Source organism: Caretta caretta, chromosome 18, assembly GCF_965140235.1.
Source record: "Caretta caretta isolate rCarCar2 chromosome 18, rCarCar1.hap1, whole genome shotgun sequence".
Lineage (NCBI taxonomy): Eukaryota > Metazoa > Chordata > Testudines > Cheloniidae > Caretta > Caretta caretta.
Genome location: NC_134223.1, coordinates 19,884,203 through 19,909,320, shown reverse-complemented (window position 1 = coordinate 19,909,320; position 25,118 = coordinate 19,884,203). Strand labels below are relative to the sequence as shown.

At 40.1% G+C, this 25,118-nt stretch overlaps 1 protein-coding gene across 5 annotated transcripts in view; it reads right to left on the bottom strand.

The window, feature by feature from the left end:
- Positions 1-25,118, bottom strand: part of PRDM16 (PR/SET domain 16) — a 440,044-nt gene that overhangs the window by 53,020 nt on the left and 361,906 nt on the right. For 4 of the 5 annotated variants that reach the window (XM_048824857.2, XM_048824858.2, XM_048824859.2 and 1 more), the window contains 2 exons: positions 18,991-19,125; positions 4,638-4,740 (listed from right to left, as the gene is read on the bottom strand). In XM_048824857.2, coding sequence (XP_048680814.1) covers positions 4,638-4,740; positions 18,991-19,125 — 238 coding nt within the window. Of the gene's footprint in view, positions 1-4,637; positions 4,741-9,374; positions 9,515-18,990; positions 19,126-25,118 lie in introns of those variants that run through there. The other variant, XM_075121184.1, reaches the window with a different exon arrangement.

The following is a 25,118-nucleotide window of genomic DNA, read 5'->3' as shown; positions in this document are numbered from 1 at the left end:
AGCTCTATTGATACCAGCTGAATATTGGTCCAATAAGGCTTCTGTTAAGTAATGACAGAAAAAACAAGGCCCCACGTGGCTTGACTAGTTCACTCAGTTCAGCCACCTCCATTTTTTTGGTTTTGCTTTGTGTACCCTTTTTGTGCAACAAATACTGTGCAGATATGCTTCAAATCTTTTGGGGGAAAAAAAGTATCTATTTTGAGCAAACTCATGAGAACTTTCTTCTTCCCTTGTCAAGAGCAACAGCTTTTTCATGATCATGGAGGATGGACAATATGAAGAGAAATGGATTTTCTTCCTGTGGAACACTGAGAAAACAAAACATATGAGAGAGACACGAAGATGACCGAGATTGTGGTAGCCACACCCTCAAAATGTCCTCACTAGTTGTCATTACTATCCGATTCTTAGGAACCTTAGAAATAAGCTCTGTCAAACATTTCTAGAGGGAAGAAATTGATTGGCACATAGATTAACTGAACACCCCAAAATGACACATAATAGATACTCTTCTTGCATTTGGAGTTCTTAATTTTCATGCAAACAAATAGTTACAAACATTAGCAAGTTCAGCTCACAAGACCCTTGTGTATTGCTACAGGGAAAGAAACTGCAACACAGATAAAGGCTAGTCTCAGTCTCTTGTAGGAGTGGATCCCAAGTCACAGAGGAAGCTCAGAACTAAACTCAGATCTCCTGACTCCCAGAGCTGTGCCTTTATCACTAGATCATCCCTCTACCTCCAGTTGATGGTATTTGGGTTCATTAAGGGTTTTTTTCCCCCTTTAAGCACAATACATAAAAACTGTGCCCTTCAACAACAGGTTCCTACTTCAGTATCTCAGCAAAAAGAAAAAGAAAAATCCAACAACAACAAATTGTTGCCAGGGCTCAATGTCTTGTTTGTCAAGTCTGTGGTTACATGCATCTATCTTAAGTTCCATCAGTAACACGCAGGACAAAGCAGGAATGTAACAGGAAAATAAATCAGTGCCTAATAGCTTTCAGAGAAACCAAGGGGAACACAATTATGTGGCATCTACATGCTAATCTACCAGACTCAAGTCTCAAAGGAGTTCAAGAGCCCTACTCAAAATTCCTGCAGTGATAAGGGGACTACTGCATTCGACTGGGGTTTGGATAAAAGATTTTTATGATAATTATCTTTGTGTGGAACATTTTTGCATTTTCTTTCTTGTGCAATTCAGAGTTTAAACTGGGGGAGGGAGGGAGTGGGACAGGGGGAGGAAATCATTACTGAAGGTGAAAAAGTATTAAAAAGACAAATATTGGCTGTTGGGCTATTACAGTTTGAAAGCAATTAGCTGGCAAAAGCATGACACATTATTGGGAGGAGGCAGATAAATGTTATATAATGACAACAATGGCGTATTATAGGGAACAAGGTGTTTTTGCTTGTTCAAATAAATGTCAATTACAAACAAAAATGATATCTCTGAAGCAAAACAGATCATCCTACATTAAACAAAACAGCTTGAGTTTTCTTCCTGATTTTGTGCCCCCCCCCACTTTTTTTTTTACACAAATGGTCAAGGCTACATGTAGTTTTTATGCAATTATTTTGAGGAAGAAACTACTCATATCTCTGTCTTGCTCTCAAAAACAGCATTAGTATTTCTGAGAGAATACTGAAAAAAATTATTCAGAAACATGAACCTGAATGCTTCAGTTAATTTGTATCATTTGTATCATCTTTTTTCATTCATTTTTTCAGAATACCCTTAGCAAAAGAGGTTTTTGGTAGGACCACTCAATGAAACAGCAAATATCAAACAAATATTGCAGAATATTCACAGAAAGTGGAGTTAACATTTATAATCCTAAATATTTTCATTAGAATTCTGAAACGAGGAGTTAAATTAATCTACCAGTTAGGGAACAAAACCCAGCATGTGACCAGAATGTCCAACCAAAATACCTTAGTTTTCAAATATTGATTAGATAAAGGAATAGGCAAATAGCTCATGAGCAACCCATAGGATGGGATAGATTTGTATAAATCAGTCATCAAATAATAATGACCAAGTTTGCACCTATCATGAACCATTCCCACAGTCAATGTGTAAACAGAAAGGATGGACTAAATTCAGCTAATTGTTCACTGGAGATCATTCAACCCCCCTCTTATATTAGTCTTTAACTTTCATAGTCACCAAATTAGAGCCAAACAAAGAGCACATTAAAATATATTAGTTCTTAGCACACCTACAGTAGCTTTAGTTTCAGTAAAAAGAAAAGGAGTACTTGTGGCACCTTAGAGACTAACCAATTTATTTGAGCATGAGCTTTCGTGAGCCACAGCTCACTTCATCAGATGTCACATGTGACTTACAAAGGATTTTTTAAAGAGGTGGGTTGTGCTCTTTTTTGATTCTTTAAAGGAGGCTTACAAGATTATATTTTCAAATTACTTTTTGGTGGTTTAGGTTTTTACTTTAGCAATACCAGAAATAGCATGTCTGGTCTTCCCTGTTTTTGTGGAGAGACCACTTCCATGCCTCAGAGCCCTTGTATTGTGAGCTCTGTCACTTTAAGTGAAAGGAGGGGGGATACTGAATCTTTAATGAACACATCCTCTTACCAAAATGTTGATTACTGTGTTTAAGTATTAATGAAACAAAACAAAACATAGGAGCTTTGGAACTGTCAGACTGGGTCAGACCAAAGGCCCAGCTGGCCAGGTATATCCTGTCTCTGACCATGGTCTAGCACCAGTGACTTCAGAAAAAGAACGTTGATATTCTTGCCACCTATATAAATAGCCAGTTTTAAAAAATTCTTCTAAAACCAAAGCCCAAGTTGTAAATAGTCTATTTCCCTTCCCCTTTCAAAAGCTGCTCCATTTTCACTCTTTGTTTTCATGATATCATCATATCACCAGTTCTCCAATAGTCACAGAGTGTTCCCCTGGAGATAAGACCTCTATTTCTAATGAAATACAAGCAGAAACCCCTCTTCACTCTCCCTTTGATTTGGAAGAATCATTTCAGTCCATCTTTAATCATCATAAAACGGGGAAGCTGGGGAGGGGGAAGGACATAAGCTCAGTTTTTTCCCTTTGCAAGTTACCTTTAATTTCACATAGTGAGTGCATGGCATAGTCAGAAACAGAACCCAGGAGTCCTCACTCACTGTTCCTTGCTGTATTTATTATGAAACACTCACTCGTCCGCAAAAGCGTAATGGTTCTTTAGATGTCCTATGTGGTTACTGAACTTTAATAATTAGTATTAATGTATTTAGGGGGAAATGATTATGCTAATGTAAGAGTGAGATAAAAATGCTTAGCCCCTAGCTCTGCTCAATGCACAGTGCAAGATACCTCTAAGCAATTTGCTCACTCATTTGTGCCAGGCACCTTGACCTGCCATTCCAATATGCTGCCAAGAAGGACACACATTGCCGGGCAACATAGCAATAAAGATATTAACTTTATTTGTGATCAATTCATGCAGCTTGTCACTCTAACTCAGAGGTGGGCAAACTACAGCCCATGGGTCACATCCGGCCCGCGGGCCTGTCCTGCCCGGCCCCTGAGCTCCTGGCCCAGGAGGCTCACCCCCGGCCCTTCCCCCGCTGTTCCCCCTGCCCTGCAGCTCCGCCTCCATGTGGACAGCAGGGCTGTGAACTCCTTCTGCTCTGAGCAGCATGGTAAGGGGGCGGGGGCGGCGCGTGCAGCAGTGGGGGGGCTGGGTAGGGAGTCCCAGGGGGGCAGTCAGGGAACAGGAGTGGTTAGGGGCAGGGGGTCCCGGGGGGGGAGTGTCAGGGGACAGGGAGCAGGGGGCAGTTGGTTGGGGTGGAGGTTCTGGGGCTGTCAGGTGTCAGGGAACGGGTAGGGGAGGGGTCGGATAGGGCGTGGGAGTCCCAGGGAGCCTCTCGGGGGCAGGGGTGTGGATAGGGGTCGGGGTGGATGGGGAGTTGGATAGGGGGTGGAATCCGGGGGTGGGGGCAGCTTGGGGCAGGGGTCCCAGGAGGGTGCAGTCAGGGGACAAGGAGCAGGGGGGGTTCTAAGGGGGGACAGTCAGGGGGTGGGAAGTGGGAGGGGGCGAATAGGGGGTGGGGGCCAGACTGTTTGGGGATGCACAGCCCGGCCAAACCCGGCCCTCCATACAGTTTCGCACCCCGATGTGGCCCTCAGGCCAAAAAGTTTGCACATCCCTGCTCTAACTGTTCAGCTGAATGTCAGGTGATGTTGTGGAGCCATCCATATTATAACAGCACAATGGCTGTTCCAACTTTGCCCTGGTCACATTTGCCATGTGATCCAAAGACACAGCCTGGTTTGCAAGTCTCATAATGGTTTGGCTCAGATTTACTGCGAACAAACCACCACGATCACCTGTACCCACCTATAGTATTCAAAACCACAACATTCCTTAACATTATATATTCGTGTAGCTGGGCCTGGGTTTCAGTTAAAAAAGGGTTTTGCTCAGACTTCACTGACTAAGACAACCAAGCTAACCAGTGAGAAAAGGTCTCACTGTAAAACGTCCAAACAGGCTGCAGTTACATAAGAGAACAGGCAACAGGCTTAACTTCTTACAAGATGTGCTTTTGTTAGCACCTCTCTGCACCTCCCAACTGGGGGTATCGAACAATAAGAGCCTCACCTTCCAGACTAGGTGGCATGTTCCCAAGAGAATAGGCACCTTCCTTCATATACACCAGCAGTTCTTCTCCTGGCTCAATTTCTTTAATAACTTTATAATAGATCTGGGGATAGGAAAACAAAAAGGAGACAGACACGTTAAATGTGCAAAGCAACATTTTATAATTTTATGCAATAACTCAAATGATTCTGGCTAAGAGGGGGGGCTGTCACTCGATTTGTTTGATAATTGCTACCGAGAGCTGTTTCTCTGCCTTTATTTATCCTCTACGTGTGTCAGAGTTTCATGCGGTTTGAATGATAAAGTAGTATTTACAGTAAGAGCCTCTCTTATCCAGATTACACAAAAAACTTCCTCCCCCCACCCCCATAAGGTTACTGAACTGATACTTGTTAATGTAAATGGAAAACAACATTGACAGAGAACTAGTTTTGGTCCCTGCCTGCCAAGGCCAGAGTCAGGCTGGTGCTCAGAGGTCCAGTTCTTCAGCTGATCTAAATTAGCGTAGCTCCCCAGAAGTCAATGGAGCTACACCAATGTACACTATCTGAGTATGTGGCCCTTAAAGATGCAGTATCTCTTCACAAATCCCTTATGCCATTCTGTCCCTATTCAAAATATTGTCAGCCAAACTTGGTACTCTATAGGCCAAACATTTTGGAATTTGGCGAGTACAATACTGCACCTCTTAGGTATCGGTCTTGCTGAACTGAAGCATCATCAGGGGAACATAGAAGGCATTCATTCAAGGGCAGAGCCCACAAACAGTCCTGTACACTACTTAAGCCTCCACTTAAACTGCATAACACAGGGCTCAAATGGTCTGAAAGAACTTACAGAGATCTCCTGCACTCATGTGAGCTTTGACCACTTCTGGATTAGGCATAAACCTGAACAGAAACCTAGGGATACATTTATTAGAGGGGAATAGCACTTGTTTTATTTATACAAGATGAACATTCATTGAATCCAAGAGACAAAAGACTATAATGATGTAAGCAATACGTGTGCGTCAACACATGGCAGGTACTGTTTATTAAGTACACTATGTTGTGTGCACTATTATTTATTATGCAGTATCCAAAAGTCTGTTAGAGTCTTTACAGGACGAGTAAGAAAAGCATGAATTTATAAGCTGACAGTCTATGGCCCACCTTCTGCAGATTATTACATCTGGGCAGACATCTGCACCCATGCAGATTCCCGTCAGTTTCATTCGATGTGACGCAATAACTGAGAGTAACAAACAAGGAGGTGAGGAAGGGTGAAGGTTACAGTAAAAAGATCACATTGTTACTTTTGGTATGTGTGCCTGAGGTTCCATTGCATTTATTTATTTTAATTAATTAATTGTATTTTACACACACACACACATACACACACTTACTTCTTGTGGGCAACACAGGAAAAAGTTTTTAGGAGCGAGTTGACCGAGGGAGGGTGGACCCCCAATAATCAAAGTTTGGGGGGTCACCTAACGAAAGAAGCAGCAAAGAATAAAGCACAGAAAGGGGAGTGTTAGAAGGAAGCTAATAGTGGGGGTTGAGCTGGGGTCCTTGGCAAAGGAGAAAGGGAATATGCCAGGAGAAAAGGTTCAAGAAGTTCTGAACCTTGGATGTGTGGTCAAGAAGGTTTCCAATTTTCCAAAGAGTTTGCTGGACATTGCTGTGTTCTAATAGCAATACCTGAGAATTCAATGGCTATTAGCTATTAACCTTAAAAGTCAATTGCAAGGTTTTGTTAGCACTGGCAATCCTTTTAGTAAGGGTGAATAAATACCATGATGTTTTACATAACAGGCTCATAAGAATTTTCTTTTTTCAAGTTAATCAATGATAAGTCTCCCTCCCCCACTTCCCATACAATTTCCTTTTCTGAGTATAAGCTAGATTTTATTCAGCATTTTCATAGTTCACTGATTTAGTAACAATAATAACTCAATCTTTGCTAATCAACTGTTTCAGTAGGAAACGAACATACAGAATTCCTATAAGTCTAATGGTGTGTACTGATCAATATCCCTAGGATGAATATTTATTCACAAAGTCTCTTTCATTTCTCCGTACAGACACTACAATACACAAGAATGGCCAAATTCCCAGGAGTTCTGAGCATCTGCAACCCCAGCTGAAGTCAATGAGAGCTCAGTACCTCAAATGAGTTGGGCCTTCATTGTTTCAGGATCTGATCATGCCAAAACTTACATAAATTACTATTTTTACTCCCATAAGGACTCTCATTGAGTTCAGTGGGGTAAAGTTGAATACCGTTACTCATCTAAGGTTTTTTTCCAGAATGAATCCTTAGTGAGATCAAAAAATCTCAGGTACATAAATTAATTAATATTCCACATTACAGATGAACACAGACATGGTAAAAACAACGAGGAGTCCTTGTGGTACCTTAGAGACCAACAAATTTATTTGGGCATAAGCTTTTGCGGGATATAACCCACTTCATCAGATGCATGGAGTGGAAAATACAGTAAGCAGGTATAAATATACAGCACATGAAAAGATAGAAGTTGCCTTACCAAGTGGGGGGAGGGTCAGTGCTAACAAGGCCAATTCAATTAGGGTGGATATGGCCCATTCCCATGCATCTGATGAAGTGAGTTCTAGCCCACGAAAGTTTATGCCCAAATAAATGTGTTAGTCTCTAAGGTGCCACAAGGACTCCTCATTGGTTTTACTGGTACAGACTAACATGGCTACCCCTCTGAAACAGACATGGTAGTTTACCATATGCCACTTAACTCTCTCAAGTACGAGATTATTTATTAATAACGTATATGGTGGAGGAGTTTATGCAGGGGTGTGATCCTGGGAGTAATTACATTTAGGGGGAAATAATATCTTGCTTATCTCTTGTCTGTTGTTCCTCTTTTCTGTTTGCTTGTCAGTTTAACTTGATACAATCTAAGAACTGCATTGAAATATAACCATATTACATTACACATTCAGGACCTGGTTCTCCTGAAGCAAAGAAAAAGTTTTGTCTGAGGAAAGAATTGGCCCAATGTGTCAGCATCAGATATCACCTTACACTATGATTCATATTTTTTATCCTGTTAAAGAAAGAGAATAAACTGGAAAAATGTATTTACTAAGTACATAACTTTTAGTTTATCATGACTAGGGCTGTCGATTAATCGCAGTTAATTCACATGATTAACTCAAAAAATTAATTGCAATTAAAACAAATTAATCGCGATTAATCATACTGTTAATCAATAGAATACCAATTGAAAATTATTAAATATTTTCAGGTGTTTTTCTACATTTTCAAATACATTGATTTCTAATACAACACAGAATACAAAGTGTACAGTGCTCACTTTATATTATTTTTTATTACAAATATTTACACTGTAAAAATGATAAACAAAAGAAATAGTATTTTTCAATTCACCTTATACAAGTACTGTAGTACAATCTCTTTATTGTGAAAGTCTAACTTACAAATGTAGGGATTTTTTGTTACATAACTGCACTCAGAAACAAAACAATGTTTTGCTGAGGGATTGGCTGAAGTAGGACTGAGTGGATTTGTAGACTCTAAAGTGTTACATTGTTTTATTTTTGAATGCAGTTATTTTTTGCACATAATTCTACATGTGTAAGTTCAACTTTCATGATAGAGACTGCACTACAGTACTTGTATTAGGTGAACTGAAAAATACTATTTCTTTTGTTTTTTACAGTGCAAATATTTGAAATAAAAACAATAATACACAGTGAGCACTGTACACTTTGTAGTCCGTGTTGTAATGGAAATCAATATATTCGAAAATGTAGAAAAACATCCAAAATATTTAAATAAATGGTATTCTATCATTGTTTTAACAGCACAATTCATTTTTTTAATCACTTGTCAGCCCTTACTATTCAGTAAGATATCCTCACACATTATCTGCAGTAATAAATAGCATTCAGGGATATAGCTTCGATTCAATACATTTTGATTATTCAATTAACTTTATATATGTTTTTGTTGAAAAATATATTTGGCTGGCCTAAACATAAGGGAGAAAGAGCAGGCCATTACTTTTCTTATTTTTAGTGACTTTAACAGCACTGATGTTCTTTCAACAGCACACCTCGTAGTTTAGTTGTGGGGGGTGCATTATTATGCCTTCTGAGTTGTCCCATTAGGGGGCAGCCTTTACCAACTAAAATAAAAGCTTGTAAATAAATACCAAAAGCTACAGGCACTCTCTCTTCACCCCTTCCTTGCATAGCAACTCTCGCTGCTTTTCATTTAACAGTTGTTTTAAGGCCATCTCATCCCAACCTCCTTCTACCAATTTTGCATGCATATTCCTAAATCTGCCATCAACCGAACTTGGAAATAAAAGACCTAAATACTGCTTAACATGATTATCTTAAACATTATGGGTTTCAGAGTAGCAGCCGTGTTAGTCTGTATTCGCAAAAGGAAAAGGAGGACTTGTGGCACCTTAGAGACGAACAAATTTATTTGAGCATCAGCTTTCGTGAGCTACAGCTCACTTCATCGAATGCTGCAGCTCATGAAAGCTTATGCTCAAATAAATTTGTTCCTCTCTAAGGTGCCACAAGTACTCCTTTTCCTTAAACATTATGATCAGTTTCAAGACACTAAGCATATCAAAACAAGGAACTGAATGAAAACAAAAGTGCCAACAATAACAAGAAAAGAAAAACAGTCCAGTATAGGCAAGAAGTTAAAAAAGAAATAAGAAATTAATTGTCTAACCTGTTTTCTCTGGGTAATGTGCATCAATTCAGTGACTTGAGTTAAGTTTAAAGCTTTCCAATAAGGTACCCCAGTATCAGAGGAGCTGGTGACAAAAGCCATCCTCTATACATAAAGAGAGGCAGCTGGTATTTCAGGCCTTGTGATAGCTCATGCACTGAAGGACCATCCTGACTACTGCATCATCATTCTGTGCATCTCTCGTACAGAGGGATTTCTTTAGTGATCCTTTCTCGATTATCTAAACTCAAGTTTGAGACACTCCCCCTAATCTTATCGGTGAGGACTGTTCTCTCTGGAGACCCTCCCTACATTATGCATGTAATAGAGACTACAACATTGCTGCAAATCAAAGGAAAAGGAAGTTTGGGTTATACAGCCAGCAGTCTAAGTTTCAAACAGGCGGAGGGTTTTATTTTCACAGCTCTTTCTTCATTAAAAGGCCTGAGATTCAAAAAATTGTTATTTGAACTGCAAGAAAAATCCCAATTATGAAGATCAACTAATACAGAATAAATCATGGCAGGCAAAAATAAAAAACAATTTCCATTATTGCTAAATACATTTAAGACAATGTATTTGATTTCCCCAATTGTCTCTATTTGTGCTCCTTTATTTTAAAAGTCCTATAACTTCAGCCAGAGATTAATTCAAGAATTAATATTACAGTCCCAGCAGACCAATGAGTCCTAACACAAAAGCTGTTTTAAGTTCTGTTCTTTAACTTGGAATTTTTATCAGTAACATGGACATGATATCAAATAGCAAAGGGGAAAAATAAAATCCATCTGAAATTGACTAGTATCCTATTCTTACATTTTCCAGATTTAGCTTGTTTTGAATCATTGCAAACTTCTCAACAAAATTTCACTGCTTGGATTGCGACTAACTGCTTCCCAGATCTACAATAGCTCTGATCCTCCAAGTCAATGGGACAGTGTGCGGGCTCAGAGGGTCAGCCTATGCAGAGCTACTTGCAGGATCAGGGCCTCTCGCTGTAAAATGCTCTGAGATCCTCGAACTAAAGGCTCTATAGCCAGGCCACACATCCTTATTTTTTAAAAATATGTAATGTTGAGAGGCGAACATACCCCTGGGAGAATATGCTTAATCATTATACACAAACCACAATTATTTGCATTCTGGATAGACTCCAAAGAAAAACTACAGTTGATACGGAGTGTTACTTTTTTCAGAAAAGACTCTTCTTCATTTTCACATAATGCTTATTTCTTTCCTGTCTCATGCAACAGACACGATGAGCCACATACTGAACATCTTGCTCAGTTTTCAGATCAGTCATTATACAGTCAAGACTCCCAGTGAGCTCAATGGAAGTTTTGCCAGAGTAAGAATTATCAGAGGAAAGACCTTAGGGTTAGTCCCAATAGGTACAAAATTGATAATTTAGTGCCACTTACTCACATCTATGTCAGTGAACCAAGAAAAATTCTGAAATCCAATATACCTACTAATGAGTATACCTCTCTGAGCCAATAATCCAAAACCAACCCAGTGCTGACAAATAGAGCAAAATCTTCAGGAATATCTAGTCCACAGACACTCTGTTTTGTACATAGATATAAACAGCAGATGGTCTAAGATCATGAGTGAAATCCGGGCCACAGTGAAGTCAATACTTACACTCTCATTTCTTTCATTGGGGCCAGGATTTCACCCCGTATCTTCAAAACTGTAATAATCAATGTAATAATCACATTAAATCTAATTCAATATATCATCATCATCATGTTTGCTCCCTTCCATATGTTTTCAAAAACAAAAAACAGCTGACGTAAACAGTAACAATCAAGAAATGTAAAAATACAAGATCGATTAATTACTCTGAAAAGAGCTAGAATCTGCAGGAGTCACATTCATTTTATCATATTCTTCCTTATAATAATTAACTTCATCTTGCAATTGTGCTACTGAAATTCTGAATTAATTAAAACTACTGCTGTGTTTAAAACTCTTTCCCTTTTGTTTGCTATGAACTGAAACATATCCGATTAAATAGTACATAAAAGATCATATTTTTGAAATAATTGATATTCTGCACTTTCATCAAAGTCCTATTAATTTTCTTTTTCATTTTTCTTACATCAGAAGACGTCACCATTAACATTTTAAACACCAAACAGATATTAATGGCCAGCTAATGATATTTAGCATGAGAAGAAAGTACAAAAATATAGTTTTAGAGCAATGCTTTCCCAGAGACTTGAAAATGTTACACTCCTGTTTGCACTTCTTGATTTTCCTAAGGATTTCTGGCTAGATATGGCTTATTAATAAAAAGAGACAAATTTATGTTCTTTTGGGGCCCGAACCACAGCACAAAGGAAAGACTCCCAGTGACTTCAATGGGCTTTTGGACCAGGCACTTTTATGAGGTCCTTTTATTTTTTCCTCTTAAAAACTGTGTTTCTCAAGCTGTTTCTAAGGATGATAGCCTGGTGTTGGGGATATCTAGGGGGAACCTCACTCTGAGTAGCATACAACATTTTGCAGCATATTAAAAATCATTTAGTACAATCACTGATTATGCAGAATTCTAAGTCCCATCTCATTAACACTACATCACAGTGTAGTCAAAGGCTGTACATATTTTCTATGAAAAGAGTATTCGTGAAACAGACAGACATTTAAAAACAATGTGGTAATTGTCTAACTGTTTTCAATATCCATGCAATAGACAAAGATGAAACGTGGAGTGAACAACATACGTCTGAGTACTACCTCGTTATTCAAGTATCTTTCATTAGAAACAGCATTGTTTACCTGTTGCATGAGTGATGGCTGCTATTTACTTAAGCTTCAGCGTGGTGGCATTTTTCTACTTTTAAGAAAGGCATACATCACAGAACTGAGAAAACAGCTGCAGTGTTCAGCCCAAGATCAAAAAGCGCACCCACTAATTGCATCAGCGTGATACAGAAGCGATGTACACAGTTTGAGACAATTTAAACGGAGAATTACTGCTGTAGTTTTATTCTCTCTTTCATGTAGTTAGTTATATTAGAAATTATGTGACCAACACTAAAAGTATTTCTAAGTGCTGTTGACCTAAAGATGCAGTCAGATGTATGTAAATTACACCACTCCAGTGTGGTTTTGCCTGAGTCAGTATTGGGTAAGTACTTCAGGACTGGGATGGTGTATTTTGCTTTTGCTTGGATGTATATTGGCCCAGTAAGAATTAGCTTCAAAACCATCATGCTACAATTCATATTTGGAGAATTGGTTTTAAAATGGGACTGGAGGATAAAATGTTACAACTAGTGTCTCTGAAGAAGAGCAACAATTTCCTTTAGAAGAAGTTAAGAAAATGTTCAGCAATCCACATGCTGCTCTTAGTCACGCGTCTGTAAACCCAGAATAATTCTCTTGGCATTATTGAAGCTGTTCCTGCTTCACATGGGTGTCGATGAGATCAGAGCTCAGTCCGATGTATGCACAAATAAGAGTGAAAAGGACCACGTCCCAATGAAAACATGTCTTATTTTTGTCTGGACAGCAAATGGTTTTGATTAAAAGCTTGCCCTGGCTTTCATCAGCACCATGATGTTTAGTTATTTTGTGGGTAATCTTTTATTACAGAGCTTTTGTTTTCTTTATATGTTTAAATAAAAAAGATTAATCTTTGCATGCCTACTGAATGGGTGTGGTTGAACCTTTCTCCATCTAGCCTGAGTCCCCATTTGTAGATAGAATGTGCACCAGGCTGTACCCAAGAAATTAACATTCACTTGTTTGTTAGGCAGAAATTGAAAATGTTCATTCACTTTGAAAAGTCACATTCTGCTTGATAGGTTTCAGAGTAACAGCCGTGTTAGTCTGTATTCGCAAAAAGAAAAGGAGTACTTGTGGCACCTTAGAGACTAACCAATTTATTTGAGCATGAGCTTTCGTGAGCTACTTGATGTTTTAGGGCTTGAGCCTATTAAGTTCTGAGCCGCCTAAATTCTTATGAGATGGATACTGATGGTGCTCAGGACCTTGCAGAATCACACCCCAGAGAATTATTCACAGTTTATAGTGCATAAGGAAGAAGTGTGACCACAGCACTGATAATCTGATATGATAAATGTATAACACCTGATAACTGGGAGGATTAATGCCAGTAAACCACTATGGCCCCAACTCTACAAACATATATGCATATGAGTCCATGCATGTGAGCAGCATTAATTACCCATAGGCATAAGTATTGCAAGATCAAACCTTATCTGAATGTTAATTATTATTTTATTTACACTGAATTCTAATAAGTGTCAGGCAGAGTGAAGAGCGAAATATGATTTTCCACATCAGTGTAAGTGAGAGTCTAACTATAGAGGCTTTAACTAGCCACAATGTAATTTAAAATGCACTTGGAAGTCTAGAGTGTGTCTTCATTATTTTGCTCAGTACCCTAATGGTTCTGATGGGTAGGATTAGAAATTCCTAAACCTGCATTTTGGTGTCTAGTGAGTGTACAGTGACTAGGAACCTTAAATTGGCTAAAATTCAAAATATAACATTTTCTTCTCATCCAAAAGACAACTTTGGCTAGTTGCAATGATTTGACCCTATTCCCGTTCAATTCAGTGGGAGCAGGAATTGGCTTATAGATATTTTCACATTAACTGAGATTGATACTTCAGCCCTGAGAGGTAGGTTTGTTATTTTTTTCTTTTCTGTTACTTCTTCATTTCATATTCCTGTTTTTCCCCCCCTAACATTAAAGCAACTTCAGGTGCAAATCCTAGACCTATCTGTATGTACTGAAACTCTTCAGGCCAGACTATCCACTAGCGATTATGCAAAACAGAGTCACACTTAGATAATGGCAAGAGTTTGAATTTTTCCAAGAAAAGAAAATTGTGTTTGCATTTTGTTTTTAAGATGGTGTGGAGAACGGGAAGGGGGGAAAGTAATAATATTAATCCAGCATGGACACTCTTACTGGTATTTCCCCCATGTAAATGTTAAAATTGATGATAATAATGATAATAAAGCCTACAAGGATTTCAATGAGCTGCTGATTATCCCAAATATTGTAAGACCTATTGCTGCCCACAGATTGTCATAATGAGCTGCTTGAGAAAAAGTACATCCTGACCTCGATGTTGTTATGCCTATGATTTTTTCACATAAGTGTCTGGAACTTCTGGTTATCAATCACCATTGTCTGCTGCACTTTGTACACTGGATCTTTTTATTCCTACCAGCTGGCCTGACCTAAAAGTCTTCATTGCTTCAGGAAAGAGGCTGGAGGGAGAAAACACTTTGAAATGCCTACCATCTAGTTACATTCTGGGGCCTTTTTATTTCCCTCTTCTTGAATAACCATTTTGCCACCTTTTTTGATGTATGTTTTAGTGAATTTATAATAAAGCAAATACACAGGAAATGGCTAGAATGTAACAGAAGGTAGAGAAAGCAGGTCTGGTGTGAGTGCAATACAGCAGTTCTTTCTAATCAGACGGCTACATAAATTGAAACTATGCACAACCAAGAAGCTCCAGATGAAGGAAAAGAGATGCAATTAATTGGTCTTAAAATCAAATGTGATACAAATAATCATTTAGCCCTCTAGCTGTTGGCAAAATATATACACGTTGCTCTCAATCAAACCATTAATCTGGCATGCTTAGAAAAGGCCAGTAGTCTAAAGGTTAATATTTCAAACAGAAAAAAAAATGTACATTAACATCAAATTGGTATATTTCTACTCTCTTTTATTTAGTCTAAAATATCTTTGCAAGAAGCCCGACCTTGGAAGTCCTCATCCCACTCCAACAACCGCTCTTGGTTGTTTGTATTTATTACAGTGGCTACACTGGTTATTTCAGAAACTGGAAATGGCTTTTTCAAATTCCTGGTAAAGGACCTTTTTGTTACACAAGTAGAGTTGCTTGAATAGACAGTTGGGCGAAACTATATTTTTTAAGGCAGGGAGTGAACAGAACTACCTGGAGACAAGGCTAGTAAGGTATAAGGCGGTGTGAGAAGGTATTAGACTGTGTATCCAATGCACTGGAGCTGCTGAATCTATTGGGAGTCCCAAAGATATGAATTAATGTAATAGGCTGAGCTCAAATAATCTGTGGGATGCACTAAAAGGAAATCAGACCATTTGTAGCCTGCTTGGAGACCTGTATAATCTGCACAGAATGAAGGACTGTAAAGGTCTAGGTAATAGGTAAGGGGAAATGGAATGGCTTCTATGATATTTATCCTGTCACTCTCTGAAACTGAGATATGGAATTCAGCTCCATGTGCTACAAAATGCATAGAGCAGCTCTTGATGTAAGGCATGGAGCTGATGACAAATGTAAGGCTCTTGGTTATAAGGGTTCTTGTTTCAAGAGGGTTCATGATGAGTAGTAGATGGGCATCACAGCAATCAGGAGTCCATTTTATATAAACAACCCAAAATTTGGATGCTTTTATCCAAAAGCTCATCCAGACCATGTTGGTCTAGGAATCAGGCTACAAATATTGCAGTATTTTGGCTTTCCCATTGCCACTCATCTCCAAAGTCAAGCTCTGTAGGAGCATGTTAAAATATGAATGAGAAAAAGTTGATGGAAATATTTCAAACTTCACTAAGTTTGGATTTTGGATTGGGTCAAGCGTTGTGTGAAAAGTGAAAAGTCAATTCTCATTTTATATGAATGGGCGTGCCCATCTCTATGTCAGACTCAGAGCAATATTTTGGCTTCCATTTCTACTGAAGAGTCTCTTGTAATGTCCTCCTTAGTAACATGCATGTTAGAAATATATTCTCCCTCACGGTTCATCCTTTTATGCCTCCAAATGCCTATCGACAATACTAGGTAGGAATATTATTAGTATTGCACTTCTCATTGAGATACGCCTGAATCAACACCATGGACCTGAACTTTACTCAATTTGAGGTCTTATAAATCCCCAGATCTAATTGTTTCTCGTGTACCCATTTCGATTTTTTAATCTTCCAAGCGCTTTACAAAAACTAGATAATTAATCCTAGCGAGACTTTGTCATCTGTCTAGAAGGCAAGATGACTCAGCCTTTGGGAATATCATCATAAAAATCGTATTAATTCCTTGTAACATCTCCTCCCCCAGGAGAGTGTGCTACAGACATCTCCACAACATGCCTATTATGTTTCTAGTTCTCTCTCAACAGTCCCCGAAACCATTTCCCCCTCCCACTTAAATAGAGACAAAAACTTAGTTCACAGCTTGGGAGCAGACTTTCTATCCATCACTGTCAATGTACAGCATGCACTTTCTACTGTTCGAACTGCGATGAAATACCAGCATCGATCTCCATTCATTCATCTATTTTTTAATCACAAGAATTCAGGTTTCATGATTGCTGTCAATGCTTTGCAGTTTTCCCCTACTAGAAAAGAGGCGTGTGGGCCAGGAGATTCCCAACCATTCCAGTGCCCTTAAAAAGATCAGAGCTGCTGAATGGACATCCCACTCAGCCACTTGGAGTCAGACAAAGTGCTGGTGTTCTACAAATCTTGCTAAATTATGGGCACAAAAACCTATCGTGACTCTGGATTGAAGTATATAAACCTCTGTCTTGGATTCCAAAAAAACCTGGAGATAATCTGCTGATTGTAATTAGGTTTCTCTTGCAGCATTTGCAGAAAAAGTGAAAAGAAAAATGTGTCATTTTCTTGAGTCTCACTCAAAGAAGAGATAACATCCCTGTGAGGGCTCGATTACCAACGCTCTCCAAGTCTGAAGGGTGCCAGAGAAGGATAAAAATAAACAAAAGAAAACTGCAGCTATGGAAACTGGAAACATGATGTCTTGAAAACGAAATGGCTCCAGCCTCATTTTGCCACCATTTCCATGTTGTCCTACATTGTGCAACCTTATGGACAAACTTTTAAATAGCATAAATTCTGTTCAAGTCCCAGTGTAATATCAATTTGCTACCAGAGACAGTCACTTCAGGAACAAACAAGCCCCCTTAAAAACTCTTACAAACGGATTCCTTTGGGATTTTATTCTGCTTGCCACGTGGCAGTAAAGCAACCTGAGATACTCACACTGTCTTTTCAACCAGGCAGCAGCTGACACAAGTGCAAAACTTTTTTTGGGAAAAAAAAAACACTTAGGGCCTGATTCTCCACTGCCTTGCACCTTGTGCGATCTTTAGGACTGTGTAAAGAGTTACCAAAAAAGAAGGTGGATTTTTACACCCACTCTGCATAGGTGTACAAAACTACACAAGATACAGGACAGAGGAGAACCAGGCTCACCATTTAGGAGCAGTTCTGTGTCTGTCTGCTGTCAGACAGACAGACTGCCTGGGTATCTGATTATTTGCTTCTTTCAGATTTTACTGGTATGAATATCTGCACGTGCACTAAAAAAGGATCTTTGTTTCAGTTTATCCGCTCATCGGGGGCGGCTCTACCAATTTTGCCGCCCCAAGCAGTCGCCGCCGAATTGCCGCCGCGCCAAGAGCAGTGGAGCTGATGCCCAAAAGCCGCCATGGCGGGAAAAGCGGCGGAGCTGCTACTGAATTGCTGCCGCGGGACACAGACTGCGGCCCCATTCTGCATGCTGCCCCAAGCACCTTCTTGGAAAGCTGGTGCCTGGAGCCGGCCCTGCCGCTCATGCTGCTTATTCCTCATGCAAATCCATAATACTTTCTCTGTGATGCCATCATCATCTCCACAGTAACCAAGTGTGATGTCACAAACATAATTTTATGGCTAGTGTGTGTTTGTGTGTGGGCGGAGGGGAGCGGGGGATGAGGGGAGAGAATAAGCAGCTGACACAGAAAAAAAATTATATCAAAGTTTGGATCTTGTTTTTATTTTTATCAATTGAAATTTTTAGGGTTGTGTAAAATTATGTGAGTGGGCAGAAAATTAGTATTTAATGACAGTAGACATTGAGATTCAAAAAGTTAAAGCTTTATAAACTGTTAAAACAAATCATCAACATCACATGTCAAAACATAAAACAGATCATACTTGTTTTTATGCTTCATTTGCTAGTCTATTTGTAACAAGCCTAATTCAAAAGTCCAGATTGCTGGATTTTGACTCTCATAAATTCTCAAGCAGCATTGTTCTGACTGTGCCTATCTGTAAACTTCAATTATTATTAATAGAAATTTATTTTTTGTTGGTTTGTGTGTGTGTGCAGTGAAATTGACGTTTACTGATATTTACTGATAAAGATCTAATCTTTCCATGCCTAAGTATATGTAGGGAGTGGAGAGCTAGTTCACCTAAAATAAAATGTGAACCACATATTAGCTTAAAACTCAAAGAGAGTGGAGGAAAAATACCAGATGAAAGTCTGTTCCTGTTGTACTGTCAATTTGGCCCTAACTCCAGAAACATCACATATCTCAGGAGAAAGCCTAAATTCATCTTATTCAAGTTTGATTCCCAGACCAGAGATGCTCAGAAAAGCATGCAGATTTATCTCAATGGAACCTAGTAAATATATCCTCTGAATTTCCACATGGTGATGTTTTGCTTTTCCCTTAAATACAAAGCAAACCTGTATTTGTTAAAGTGATCAGTTGAATGTAGCAACCTGATAATTGCCAAAGCCATAAAAAAACCACATGGTGATGGCTCAACTGAGCAGAAGCATACCTGGTCATTAACGGGACATACAGCTAGATTTTGTTCATCACAAGAACAGGCCACTCGGATGTATTTCAGCCAATTTCCAGCGCCAGTCTGATTAGCATCAGCACAGAATTTCTCATTTCCCAGGTCGTCAGCGATCTGAAGAAGAAGAGGAGATGGAAGAATTTTTTTCACTTGAGATGAAATGATAAGTATGGAAATCAACAAGTGAGAAGTGTACTTTTATAGTTCTCTGCATTGCAGGCCCCCCAAACAAGAAGTAAAGCTAGAGAAACAGCTTGTTAGTCTACATCACTAATAAAAATATACAAACAGAATAACATCAGCTGAATTACAAAGCTGCTCAAGTCCCAGTGAAGATCCTCCACTGATTTAAGGGGCACATGATCACATCCACAATGATCAAGGAAAATAGAGCTCCCGTATCCATATAGCTATTACAACTAAACAGGTCACCTTTTCTGAACTGCTTTCTATTAACTATTTAGCTACTTATATGGCTCCATCTCCACCTTATCTGTTTCTATTATTAGGTTCAAAAAAGGAGCACAGTACTTACTACTGTAAATAAAAACAGACGTTCAGTTCTGCAAGAACAAATCAGAACTATCTCTCCGCCCACCAACCTCTGTCACCCTTTCCCACTAGTTCCTCGTCCCAGTCTCCTTTCCAAGCCAGTCCCAGATTCCTTCACAACTCCAGTTCCTAGTCCCAGTCTTCCTCCACTTCCCTACTCATTGTCCCAAATGACTCCCCCAACTCCTGCAGGTCTATCTTTTGTCCTCTGCGTTGAAATCTGGCAGCTTCCTCCTCCATGCTGCCTAGGTCTAGGTCATTGACAGCACAGGACGGACAAACTTCTTGCTCTCAGTTTCGGTGCCTGGTCGTGGCCCCAGCTCTGGCCTGCAGCAGTCCAGAACAGTAATTGCAAGGAAAGTCCTACTCAGCCCTAGACAACTGGTGCCTCCCCATATGGGGCGGGGGAGGGGGAGCACAATCTAAAGTGGAGGAGACATGATTGTCCCACGTGTCCTCTGCCCACTGATATCCCCCCCCCCCATCGCAGGGCTGCTGCACTCTCCCTGCCCCATGTTGCCTGTGTGTGTGTGGGGGGGGCCCTCGGTCCATCTCTCCCTGCACCTCCCCTGGCGCATTCAGCCACTCTCCCTGGCAGCTGGGCAGGGAATGGGATGGAGCCTGAGACAGCCTAGATGGGAGGCAGCAGCCGCCTGCTCCCTGCCTGGGCTCGGCTGCTGGGGACAGGGACTGAGCTAGCCAGAGCCCCCTCTCCCCTCCAGCATGTTCTGGCTTGCTCGCCCCCCTGTGCCCGGCAGCTGGCATGGCAGATTTTCATGAGAAAGGCACATCCCTGACACAAAGCCCACCACTCTCTTGCCAAATTTCAAGTTTCTGCTTCAAAGCTGAGGATGTTTGAGCTTAAGGAAAGGTCACCAGAATTTTTTTTTAACACGGGCAAAACAACATCTTTTTCTTCCCTGGCCTCATTCTTGGAAATGGCTGACCAGTCTGAGGCTGAAATTTTCAAAAACCGTTCAGCCTGAGTCCGACACCCAGTGTGAAAAATTTAAGCCCAAATGGTTGAAGTTATAAGCAACGAAAAAAAAGGGTCCCAATAATGGGAAATATCAGGCAAGCTTAATAATAGTGTGGTGCTACTATCCCTGCTTGTAATAAGGAACACATGATCATCCCTGTAGCTACTCTCTCTCTGGATCACTGTACAGCCTCCCCTCGGAAACTCCACTCAAGCCCGGCTTCCTGAAATAATTTTAAAGAAAAAGTACACACATCCTCGCAGGCTCCTGATAATCTAATTTCCTACAACAGGATACAGAAACTGAGATCTCCAATTTAACTGGGTCCTAGACCATAAAGGGCCTTACAGATCGTAAACATAGAGAGGCAAGTTTCAGAGTAGCAGCCGTGTTAGTTTGTATTCGCAAAAAGAAAAGGAGTACTAGTGGCACCTTAGAGACTAACAGTTCTGAGCGAGAAGCACTGAGGTTTCAAACATTCAGACCAGCATGGCACCTTCAAGAGATGAGCTGCTGCATTTTGCACTAGCTGAAGCTTCTGGATGGACTTCAATTGTTGTGCTAAGTAAAACGAACTGCAATAAACTAGCCTTGAGGTTACAAAGGTGTGAACTACTTTGGCAGGGTCTGCCTCACAGAAGAATATTCACAGATTCTGGTCCAGCCACATACAATGTTTCCACAGTGAAAGTCTGAAACTAACGGTAAAAAAATGATAATTAACACTTAACCTACCAGAAAGTGCCATGACTGGTTAGATTAATGCTTATATATCAAAGTAACAAGTAATCTGAAACTCCCATAGACAAAAGATTAGTATTAAAGAAATGAGGTAAAATGAGGATATATCTCAAACAGAAAAGCTTCAGAAGTTTGGAGGGTTTTTTAAAAAGGAGACAGTTCTCCTGGGAAAGGAGTGCATTTGTCAGCATGGACCTGACTTGTCCTAACCGCAATAATAAAAATACTCTAGGTAACAAAATCAGGATGTATGTTTGATGTTCAGCTGCTGAATTAAACACTGTGCAGAAGCTTGAAGGTAATGAGCAAATCAGGTAGCATCCGGTAGCATCCCCCAATCTTCACGACATTGTCAAGGTGGATTGTATATTATAGTAGTGACAATCTGAATAAGGTCAAACACTGAAGAGATACTGTCAAACAAGATAGCAATGTCCGGGACTACAAGCATGATCTAAATTATAAGTTTTCTTTTTGCACTCTCTGAGAGCTGGGGAAAGACACTTCAACGAGTGCTGGTTGAAGAACTCAGCTCAAATTTGCTAAAAGACTCACAATTCATGAACCATTGAGACCTTGTGTTTCAGAATGAAGCCTAACCTGGCTAAAAATCACATGAAGCTCACTGGTTTGAGCTTTCAAGCCCAAATTGAAACTCTGGGGGCGTGAAATCTCATGAACCAAAACCGGAAAAAATATTTATGTGAAACTCTGAGAACTGAAACCCTTGTTTTTCACACACTCCTCCAATCTGTAAATAAACTGAGCTGACATGAACAGCGGCCCAGCAACAACACTGAACTACGTTCTGTCCAATACTTTATTGTTTCACAACGTGTGTTTCTCTAGTTTTGATCAGGACACTGAAAATAAAAACAGCTTCCTGTTGCAGTGTGAGATAGTTGGCAGATTCAGGGCCCATGCGTGGGGTTGGTAGGCAGGCCATTCACCCTGTTTTAAACTGGAGAGTTTTGCTTTTCAAAGGTTTGTCCCGCGGCCGGTGCTGAAACAAAACTGGATAAGGTTTTGTGCGGCATGAGATGGGAGATGCCATTTTGAAAAGTGTGCTGCTCTGCCCCCGCTGCCTGGCTCACGTTGGTGGGGGCAGGCCCCCACTGTTCCGGAAGTACCGGGACATCTGGTATTCTGGGAATGCCTCTGTGGCCACCCCTCGTGGTGGGGCAGTTTTGTAAGAAATGAATACAGTTTATGAACATACAGCAAACACAGCTGTAAAGGAGGAAAGCACTTCTCTTTAATGGGGACTCTATCAACACACTCAGGGCTTGCCTACATGGTGCATTACTCCACGCAGGAGTAAATTCTAGTGCATACTAGCGGGTTGTGCACTCAGTGGCCTGGGTGGATCCTGCTGGATGCCCTAAAAGTTCTCTAGTGCACATTAATGTAGGACTGTTCAAAATGGGACTACAGGAACATGCACTAGGGAACTTTTAACGTGCGCCAGCAGGGTCCACACAGGCCAGTTACTGCACAACAGAATTTATACATCTCTAACATGAACTAATGAATGGTGTAGACAAGCCCCCAGACTAAGGCACTGGACTGGGATTCTGTAGATCCAGGATCGATTTCTGGCTCTGTCATTGTCTTCCTGTGTGTGACCTGAATCTCTTATTTTGGGTTTGTACCGTGCCTTACCCAATAAGGCCTTGATTCTAGTTGGGGCCTGTACACATTGACATAATATAAATAAGGAGCATCAAGGAGCTAAATATACTCCAGAATACCTTCCATATTCAGAGGTAGGACTTTCACTACCACCTTCGGTTTGGCTTTAGATATGGTAGCGGCCTGGACTCATTTAAGAGTTGCTACATTCCATGGGTGCTACATTTTGGTGCAACAGAGAAAGCTGACTCTGAATTTCGTTCCTTTGCTGCAATGGGATATTGCCCCTCATAGTTGTTTAGAACAGGAAGCGCTCATAAGGGTTGGGTACAAAGCAAACTTAATAGGTATGGATAATAATTAACTAATTTGTTTTAAAACAGCTAACCCAACTAATTTTATTTAGAAGTCAACCTGGCCTCCAGTTTTTTCAAGAGCAACTTCTCTTTAGTAAATAATTGCATTAACACTTTTTTCTATGCCTACAATTAATAGGAGGTAAAAATGTTAGTAGTTATAGGTTTAACTACTTGATCTGAAGGCACAAAGAGGTAGTTAGCTGTGTAATTACTATACTTGCCTGCAATTTAGTATATTTGCAAAAATGACACAACAGAACAACACACACACACACACGAGGCTGGTTGTGTAAATCTGACATTTAAACACTAGTTTCTGCATTAAGATATCAGTATTTGCCAAAATATACCATATAGTTTCCCCCTGTATATGGAAGGGAAATAACTGCAATATCCCAGATACCATTTATTGGCAAATGTTGACTTTTTGATGTAAATATTTCAACGCTTCCGTATTTGTCTGACAAGCTTCAAATGCCCCACGCTGTGAATTGCTGAAAAAGGATGATGTTCTGACATCACAGTAAGATAGGCAGAATCGACTGCTTACTGAAATAAAGTACTGCACAGCCAACTCTATGGTGTAGGCATTCTTAACTAAGTCCAGTTCGCTAACACCTCCAAAGATATTGATTATAAACACCCACATTCTTTTTTGATGCTTGAGCCTATAGGAAAAAAATTGATGAAAACCATTGGCAAGTAGTCCCCCACTACCTGAGCGGTGTACTGTTGGTTTTTTTTTGTTTCGAACGCACATGTAGAGAGAGAAGTTTAAAATACCCCATAAAAGCACACCTAGTTTTCTGTCTGTTTATGTTGAAAGACGATCAGAAACTTAGTGCTTGGCTAATCTGTAGCATCAACTGTTTCCAAATCAGTTAAAGACATTGCCCAACATTTTAAAAAGTGACCCGTGGTTTTGGATGGACTAGGCAGCAATTCTATCCTTGTGTCACGTTAAATTATTATGAATTGTATTGCAGTAGCATCTGGAGACCCCAACCAAGACCAAGGCCACCTTGTGCTAGGCATTGTATAGACACATATTGAGAGACAGTCCGTGCCCCAGAGAACTCACAATCTAAATAGAAAAGACAGACAAAGCGTGGGAAGGTTGAAGCATTCCTATCTGTATTTTAAAGATGTAGAATTGTGGTACGCAGAGATTAAGCAACAGGGAGTCTGTCAGAGAGTCAGGAATTGAATTCAGCTTTCTTTTTAACCACAAGACCACCCTTTCTCTCTAAATGACATGGACTTTTACTTATCGATATTGGAAAATGCTTCACAAATTTACAAAGCACAAGTGCCCCAAGAGGTCCCTTTTTTTCTGAACAGCCTCAGGTTCGCTGGATGGTCCAGCCTTAGGTGTCCTGTATTGTCTATTCAGCAGCAGCAAACGGAATGACACAGAAAAACTTAGAAGTTGCGTTTGTACTTAACCAGTGAATCTGAAATAACAGAGTTGAAATCTAACAGACCAAATTCTGCCTTTTGTTTTACATGCTAACAACCTCTTTTATGCCAGTGAAGTTGCACAGGTGTGCTTGAGAGGGAATTTGGCCCACGTTTACCAGAATTAATCAGCTCTCTCCGTAAAAATCACGTGTGACTAGCTATTGATAAATCTTTGGCAAAAGGTCAAAAGAGAAAATTTATGGATATTTCACTCCGTGTCAGGACTACAGTAACTGCATTCTTCCTTGCGTATCTTACTGTCCAAAACAGGATACCATTGCCCACAAAGCAGAGTTCACAGGGAAAGAGGAACATATGTCTTGACTATACCCAGGTCTACCTCTCTCTTAAATTAGAGCATAAGCTCTTCAGAGCAGGGACC